The 9060-nt window shown below is 42.4% G+C and overlaps 1 protein-coding gene across 1 annotated transcript; it reads right to left on the reverse strand.

Annotated features, from left to right (window-relative positions):
- Nucleotides 1–205: 205 nt before the first annotated feature.
- On the reverse strand, nt 206–7671 carry si:ch211-234h8.7 (uncharacterized protein LOC561627 homolog). The gene is made up of 6 exons (XM_026360062.1): nt 7292–7671; nt 4676–4938; nt 4379–4522; nt 2966–3582; nt 2683–2863; nt 206–2496 (listed from the first exon to the last, which is right to left on the reverse strand). Exons 2-6 carry the CDS (start codon nt 4896–4898, stop codon nt 2090–2092), a joined length of 1572 nt encoding a protein of 523 aa, XP_026215847.1. The 5' UTR covers nt 4899–4938; nt 7292–7671; the 3' UTR covers nt 206–2089.
- Nucleotides 7672–9060: the final 1389 nt, after the last annotated feature.

Consider the following 9060-nt stretch of genomic DNA (forward strand, 5'->3'; position numbering starts at 1 on the left):
TGTGATTATCAATACAGGACACTGGAAGAAAGAATTAGCAAAAGCTGAAGCACATGAGAAGCATGTCCAGCCTTTGATTTGTATTATGTTTACAACATTATGAAATTAAATCCCATTTTTAATAGCATTAAAGGCAATAATAGCCATTTTATACATTTACATAAGCAAATCATTTTCCTTTGTAATAATTTTTAATGTTGTATTATGACATTGCCACACTGGATTCAACTGCACACACAGGGAAGCTTGTTCACACTCCTACACACGCTGTTACTGACCCCAAATGTTCTACTCATACTGACTCAACTGGGAAAACACAGAGTTGCATAAATTTTTACACACTTCTTGAAATTCTGATATTGTATTGCATTATAATTGTAGGCCTACTGCTGTTAGCTGACAAGATACTATTGTACACTTGTAAACCCTGACTTCAATAAGTATAGACCAACTTCAAATATTAACTTACAACACTTTGCATAAACCTGGTGTCAGATAAAAGCGAATACTTTTAAGTTAGCTCCAGCTTCCTCCAGATGAGGAATTGGTTGGGTTATTCTACCACCTTGAATAACGTAAATTTTACCTATGAGCTCTAGAACAGCTGCTGGGGTGTGCTGGGAGTAATCTGAACAACATCTGGTGAACACAATGTCACAGATACAGTATGTTTAAAATACACTCACAGAAAGGAGCCAAAAGGGGGTGATAACATCAGTTTTTTAATACTGACTTGACAGAACCCACCTGTCGTTAAAACATTTAATCTGCCTCAACTGTGGAAACACAGACCGTATGGGATCATTTTTCTTTGATTACACGAGGTAGTGAAGGGATTACACGTCTTTCAAGCTTTTCACGGCAAACACAAAACATTTTTAAGCATGTGTTCCTACATACATAACAAAGCTGTTCTTACTCCTCATAAGCGATTGTACTGAAACATTCATTTCTTCCTAAAGGATAAGTCGGACATGATTCTATGTTTTTATTATTGTCAACAAATCCTACAGAAAAGGCCAAAACATCTCTACATCTCAAGGATTTTAATGTAACTTAAGGATGTGTGTAAGGTCACAATAAAGCACTTATTCAGTACTTTAAATTATTGTTTAAATGGACGAAATAATTACTTTTTCTGTTGTGCAGGAAAACCAGGTAACTTAATTGGAAATGAAACAAAGAACTAATAATGGTCGCAAATTTCTACCGGTCTAGAACCAAGAACCACATACAGTACATCTGGGACTCTGGACCAACAAGACCAATTAAAATGTAGCATTTATTACATGTGTTGAACCTCAATGTGATAGATAAGAGCAGAGGCTAACTACGGCTAACAAACATCACATATTCAGCATCGAAGAAATTGAAACTTTTTATATAATCAAACATCTGATCGAAAAAAATCAACATTCATAGCAATCACCACAAGCAGCACACAGAAATGTGGCCTCAGAGTGGAGACGTGGCTCTGTTGTGGCTCTCTAGCCCCTAAAACATAACCAGTTCTCAGGAGTATTTGCAAGTTGAACCAGCTCTGAACCAACTACCAACACCAGACTAGAACTAGCATTTGAAAGTTGAGTTAGCTGGAGAGAGATCCTGCAACAGAGGTATGGTTGGTGGACGGCTGTGACACAGGAGCAGAGGGTAGAAGTGTGTTTAGTGAGTCTTACTGTGTATAACCAAGGCTTTAACCTGCATTTTAAGAAGGATGATAACTGTGCCTTTTCTGATGTGACCAGTAAGATACATTGTTTGTTGGTTTATTCTGTTTTTTAATTTAACATGAACAACGGACAGTACATTCATTACATCAGTAGTTCTGTCTTTTCTTAGGATTTGTTGACACTGAGAATATAGGATATGTCCAACCTGTGTTTGCAGGTGGCTACATCAAAATGTGATCCACTGTCTACACAAGGCAGAGCTGCTTGATTTTCTAGACACTTACAAAAATGATAAAATATATTGCTGACATATAGTACAGACATATAAATTGCCAACATATAATAATTCTTGCTATTTCCTATGGCAGTGAAGAACATTTTAACAGTACCTCTGGTCCAATATGATCGGTTCCTGCTCACAGGCATGTTTCAGGGTTGATGGCTATGTCACCATTTGGTTGTGGCTGTTTTAACAACTTTTCTGCTTCTTGTGATTCCTCTGTCACACTCCCTGGCCTGACCTCCTCTACTTTATCTTTGTCTTTCTGCTCCTCCTCCTTTAACATCTCTCTCTTCGTCTCCTTCTCTTGCTCCTCTCTTTCTCCTTTCTCCTCTTCGTCATTATTCTCTGTGAATTTGCTGCACATTTCCATTTTGGAGTCGTCAGTCACAGTGATGTTCTCAAGCTTGTCCTCTACGGCTGAAGACTTTTTTCTGATAAACAAGAAGTTACAAGTAGCCAGGACCACAGCTGAGAGGACCACCTCGCTTCCTGCCAGCAGGAAGACATACATGTAGTTCTTGGTGATATCAAGAAGCCGACCTGAGTCACAGAAAAGAAACACAAGGAACCAAGGTGAAAGAACCATACAGAGAGGTACATGATGTCTTTTCAATGTCATACATTTAATCAGGTAAACCATGCAACATAAACTAGCAGGTACAGTACATGGTGAGCACCTAAGTTCCCAACTCCATCATGTCAGTTGCAGTTTTGGGTCCTACTGACCTGCACCAGGTGGTCCCACCAACACAGCAATAGCCTCCATGAGCAGGACCAGGCCAATGGCACTGGAGAACTTCTGAGTTCCAACTATTGTCATGAGAACCTCAAACTGCAGCGCTCCCACCATGCCATAGGAGATGCCAAAGAAGATGCAGAAAACCACGAGAGATGCATAGTCCTTGGCCTGCGAGCAAGTATGAAATTAAATGAATATAAGAAAAGATGGAGTTCTATGAGAGGGCTAAACATTTACTTTGCAGTTCCTACTGAGCAAGAACTCACTTACCTGTGACCCAATCAGGTCTGTGACTCCGTTAAAGATCATAGCAAAACTAAAGAGGTAGACACAACGAGGCCGCACCCATTTCAGTCCTGCAATCACGCCGCACGTGGGCCTTGCAAAAATGTCAATGAATCCCAGGATAGTGAGCAGCAAAGCTGATTTGGTATCCTCATTGCCCAGCTCCTTAGCATAGCTCACAACAAAGACTGGAGGCACAAACAGCCCCAGCACCATGATGGACGCTGCCACAGTATAGATGACAAAGCCAGCGTCTTTGAAGACAGAGAAGTCCAGCAGTTTGGCTTTAGGCTTCTTCTTTTCTGCTCCCTCTGTTCTCTCTTCCTTGTCCTGTTCCTGGTCTTTGGCCTTGACAGTTGTGGGGGCAACTAGAGGTTTCATTAGGGATGCACACACACAGCAGTTAAGCAGAATGCCACCCAAGATGAGGAAGCCCCCCCTCCATCCGTACTGGTACTGGAGGACCTGGCCGAGTGGTGAAAGGCAGCACAGTGCCACAGGGCTTCCTGCAGCTGCCAGCCCGTTGGCCAATGGACGCTTCTCACTGAAGTAGCGGTTAAGCATAATCAAAGATGGTTGAAAGTTCAGGGCTAACCCCAGACCTGCAGAAAGGACAGCAAGTTTTATATTCTTTAACTGAAATTCCTTTAATTACATTTAAACCTTAATATCAGCTAAGTAAGTTTGATCAGTTTGAGAAGTTAGATAAACATGTAAGTCAGTTTCAAGCATTGAATATAAATGGTTTGCACGATTCGCACTGCATTGTAAATAGGTAAACTAATGGGATGAGCATACAGTATGTTGCTATCTATAGGTTCACAGGGGATAGGGGAAGTCCGTCTTTTCCGTTCTGTTTGCACTTCCTACTGCACCACTGGCAGAGAACATAAAAAAAAACTGTATAAAAACAGTTTGAAGATGATCTTTTGTTGTATGGTTTTGAGAGAGAACCATCCATCCACAGAGTACAGGAAATAATGTGTAGGTGTTATTCATATTATGATTATTATTAGTAGTAGTAGTAGTCTGTATAAAGTTAATATATAACATATAAGATATACCTAAAATGTATAAATATGTACAGTGTTATTGTTAGGCAACACAAACTTTTTACCAGAATGTCCAATGTCAGATAAATATTTACAAGATTATGGATTAAATGTAAAATCTTACACTGCTCCATGCTTTCTGAGATTGTTGGAAAGTTTGATTTGATTTGATTTGATTTGGAGTCATGCTTAAATGAATACATTACTTTTTATTTTGTACAACTGTGTTTAGCTCATATTAGCTGACATAAGCTACAGGTCACATCAGAACAAAGCTGCATCCGCGACGAGTCGGGCAAATTATCAAAAGTCACTTTAGTGTTAAGGTGGGAAGCTTTCAGCCGACCTGTAATGACCCCAGTGGAGAGGTAGATGTGGATGATGCCGGTGGAGAAAGAAGCCAGGATCATTCCCAGAGATGCGAAGAGGCCACCCACCATCATCACTGGACGACAGCCAAAGCGGTTCACCAGCACACTGCACAGTGGACCTGGACAAAGTTAAATGAACTTAGTAGGTTACTAAGGTGTGTGTGTGTATTGGTGGATACTGGGGTACGAACTCAACAAAAAGTAAGATTGACAAGGGTGAGTTAACTCAACCTTATTTCTATGTATACTGTATTGTACAAGCAGCAGCCTACCTGTGCCATAGAGCATGGCCAGCAATATGGAGGAGATCCAGGCAGTGTCGCTGTATCCCACCCCAAACTCCCTGATCAGCTCTTTGAAGAAGACACTGACTGCTTTTGGGAAAGCGTAAGAGAAGCCCGTGATGACAAAACAGCCAGCCAGCACCGCCCAGCCCCACCCTCCATCTGGAGCCTTCACTCCCCCTGTATCCACATCCAGCACCACACCTCCCATGATGTTTATTGCTGTGTCCTAATGGAGGCAGACAGAGGAGCTAGAAAAAACAGACAGAAAACGACAATAAGTTGTTCGATAGAGTTTTCACTTTATCCATTATTCAACTTTTTACTTCTGCAACAGTAATACTAGAATAAAACTGATCCCAGATTAAACATATTCACCGAAAGTGGATATGTGCAGCATTAAAAGCTACGATATACACCCTTTGGGAATCAAGCTAGTGGAAGCATGAGAGTCTAAATCAATCCACTCCACTAGACCCAGGCCTCCCATCAGAGATTCCCTATTGGCCAGGGATGATTAGACCCTGAACGCGTCAATACTGGATATATTTTTAAATTCCCCGGATACACAGAAAATATTCAAGCAAGCGTGTGAACAGTGATGCTGCTGATGCAGCTGTTGTCTTTGTGTTAGTAAAAAATATATATCAAGACCTTTAAGCAGAGCTGTCATGTGCAGGAAACCACAGACCCAACAGGAAACGGTTGATGCATCTGATGCTGCATTGAAGCAAGTCTACGCACACACTGGAATATGAAGATCTGGTAAAGGACTGGTGGAAACGGGTGGTATACAGTCTTGATAGACACTGATTTTGATAGGGAATGTGAAATATGGTAGATGAGATGAGGGTGAGAGTGCTTTCCATTGAAGTCTATGTGAAATGAGATGAAACACATTTGCTGACATGTGTGATTCTGTTGCTTTGCTCCAGAATCTAATGTGTTTGATCTCTGACTGGTGAAACAGGGTGCAGCTGACCTCTGATGCTGTTAGCCATGCCTCCTACACTTTATTTACTGTTTTACAGGATTGGATGATGAGAGACAGCAGGTAGGTCAGGTGACTGAGACGGGGAGGGAAGTCTGATGGAGAGTGACAGGGGACAGAGAGGCCAACATAAACAGGACTGAGTCAGGGACCTTGACAAATTCAGACAGACAGAGGTTAGGGTTAGACTAGGGTTATGACTGTTCTGTAAATTATCATCACACATTGAGATTTTAAAAACAAATTTAGGATTTACAACACCTGCTCAGTAGCAGATGAACATGTATGCTGATTTATTTCTTTCATCACCTCCAGTCAGTCCAACAGTAATGAGAACAACAAGTCTGATTTACTGATACTCTCCATCCAATCCAATCTATGCTTTCTAATGACCTGACACTGTTGCTGGCTCCATTGATTTATAGGCCCACTGGGTCTCTGGAGCCACACATGGCTTTTACGACCACTGTACGAGCTGTAAGTGAGTGTGGTGGTGACCATGGTGGTTTTTCTTTGCTACATTTTTGTCTGCCGTTCTCTCTATGTCCACAAATCAAATCAGCTGCTACGTGGACAGTGCAGAAGTGGCTCCATCTGCCAATTTGCCGTCTCCTGAAGGAGACAAAGGAGCAAGTTGAGCGGCAGAAACGCAGATAAAAACAGTCCAGTGTCTCTGGGTAACTGTGGGCCTCGCAGTGACACACGCCTGACGTGACCAGTCAAAAAAGAAAGAAATAAATAATAAACGATGGGCCACCTGAGCCTGAGCCTGAGTGTGTGTGAGTGTGTGTGAGTCAGCCCTCTGGGGCAATATGCTGCATTTATAAGCAGCTCTGAAAATAGTTCACTTTTCTAAACATGGTCTGGTCTGTAATCTATTCTTTAACAGCATCTAAAGACAAATGGCCAATGTGAACGTTCACAGACGAAGGTGAACACATCAACAGTATGTTCTGTCTGACCTGTTAGTCGTTAATGAGACAAACACAAGCATCTGTTGAGGCGAGTTTCAGGCTGTAATCAGATTACTTAAGTCACATCTTTAAAGCTGCACTAATCATGTTTAAAGCATCGTGACCTTTAAACTAGAAACAAAGAAATATATACATAATAAAATATAAAATTTCAAAGTCATTTGAGTAGTATGGTTTCCTCACTGTGACTGGTAAAGTCTAAGATTTAGCTTTAACTTGTATTTTTCTTCAATTAAATGAAATTACTAGAATAATGATGGGCTGTGTTTAGGTCGGCCTGGTTTATTAAAGAGAGATTTTCGATGATCGGACACACAGCTCTACTAGTTGTGGGTGGACTAAGGTCAGGGGCGTCCCATCCCTGCTCGCTGTTTACATCACGCAGAGCTGTGCGGATGCCGCTGCAGCACGTCACAGCTCTGTCACGACATGGACGACGACAACATATCCCAATCCCACATCACAAGTCCCGCGATGTGAACAGGCATTAATGATCTCGTGTCACTTTGAGTGTGACAGGTGTCCTTTCTTTTTTTACTCACCTCAGTCCCGCGCCGTCGATCCGCATGTGTATATAAGAGGAGAGGTGTGAACCCCCCCGCCCCACAAAAAAACCCGCCACAAACTGTTGATTCTTACCGGGTGATGCTGTGAGAGCCGTGTCTTCTCCTCCTGCCTCCTGCCTCAGCACCGGAGCCCGTTCCTCCCCGCACGTCTGCCTGCAGACCATCAGAGAGGGGGGCATGGCTGCTGACGCTGGGTCCTAGTGCCCCGGGTTCACCGTCCTCAGCCGACAGTGACTAATGGGGGATTAGTTTTTTCCTTTTGTTTAATAGCAGCTTATAGGAGAACACGCCACGATTTCCATTCCTCCTATGAAGTGCTTCTACAGAAATAACAGCAGCACGCTCAATGAAAGTAGTGCGTAAGGTTTGGCCCTTTACTTTATAATGCACCGTCACATGAGAACAGAACTTTAAAACGCTGAGGAATTGATTTTCTCTTAAAGGCATACTGCCCAGTTTAGTCTTATATTTAGTATTTAGTCTACATATAATGATTGGGCATTTGCACAAAAACAAATCAAAAGCAGAGGCTGTGATGTCATGACTTATCATAGTCATACTTAATACTTGGATTATCAGTGGAACATTTCACTCTGACAAGAAAAGTCCCGTTGCCATGACTCAACTTCCAGATAACTAACAGTTTTATAGTACCAACAATCCCACTTGAGAAGCACCGAGCAACAGCAAACACGAAAAAACCCCCTTTAACTGCAGACAACTCCAGCAGAACCAGGCTCAGGGTGTGCGGACATCTGCCTCGACTGGTTGAGGTGATTGGAAAGAGGAGAGAGAAATAACATGGAACAGACAGAACGTGCAATAGGCTGCCTTCTCTGTGTTAGGCTCCACATATCCTTCAGTTCCAATGATGCAATGGGATGTTATTAGATCTAAAATCTGCATTTGACTGTGAACAATATAGAGTCAACATATCAAATGTCGAAGCTGAGAAATGTGTTTCTTGTAAAATATTTGCTCATTTCTCAGCTTGCCTTCTGTGGTTCTGTAATAAAGGTATTGAACGTCTCTCTCAATTCATACATTAAAACATCCTCTGCTTGCAGCTACTTCAGATTAATTCACGTGGCTGCTCACGCTGTGGATGCTACAGTCCTGCTTCACCTGTTCCTCAGATCTCCTGCTGACATGACATCACCTGAGCTAAGACGTTACTCCAGATGATGTCATGTGGACGTGGTTAGTCAGTTTAATACACGTCACAAACATGCACTCGCCAAACTAGGACCATTAAAAGAAAATGGGTGAAGTTGCCCTTAAAAGCAGCTTCACTCGCTCTACCCATGTTGTTTCTTTGCTGAAAATGGTTTGTCTGCAGCACAGATCTCTTTATCTCAGGGTCTTTTTAAAGCTGTTATAATCTATATATGCCAGAACCTACTACCAAGCAACAACTGATCCTGATTGGCAGACCTGATTAGTTTTGCAGAGATGTCTCCACCTCTCATGCTCCACGTGGAAGACACAGCTTTGCTGATCACTAACACTGCACTGACCTCCACCTCCTGCCTGTTGGTCTCTTTGTGCCTGCAGTATCATGTTACACGTCTGCTGCTCTGACTCTAGCCCTTACATTTGAATCATGTTGCATGATGATGGTTGGCTCTGCTCACAAACGTGTCCGAAAATTAGTTTGTCTGCCCTCTTTCATTGCTGTCGATGATGTACAAACAGGAGCAAATGAGAAGGAGAAACAAGATGGCTGCTGCACATCACTCTGCTGTTTGAGTTACCCTGACTGTGCTCCCTGCTCTCCTGTAGCGCTGTGTCCACAAACACAGCCAGTCACATGGCTCAGACCATGTGGCTAATAAGGGGGTT

Source organism: Anabas testudineus, chromosome 8 (assembly GCF_900324465.2).
Source record: "Anabas testudineus chromosome 8, fAnaTes1.2, whole genome shotgun sequence".
NCBI classification, from domain to species: Eukaryota; Metazoa; Chordata; class Actinopteri; order Anabantiformes; family Anabantidae; genus Anabas; species Anabas testudineus.

What these genes read in the sequence shown, in the direction of transcription:
- si:ch211-234h8.7 (XM_026360062.1), bottom strand. Translation starts at nt 4,898, where the DNA reads ATGGGAGGTGTGGTGCTGGATGTGGATACAGGGGGAGTGAAGGCTCCA. An exon ending in CAGACCTGATTGGGTCACAG is followed by an intron (nt 2,864 to 2,965) that starts GTAAGTGAGTTC and finishes ACTTGCTCGCAG; the next exon opens with GCCAAGGACTATGCATCTCT. An exon ending in GGTGGGACCACCTGGTGCAG is followed by an intron (nt 2,497 to 2,682) that starts GTCAGTAGGACC and finishes TCTGTGACTCAG; the next exon opens with GTCGGCTTCTTGATATCACC.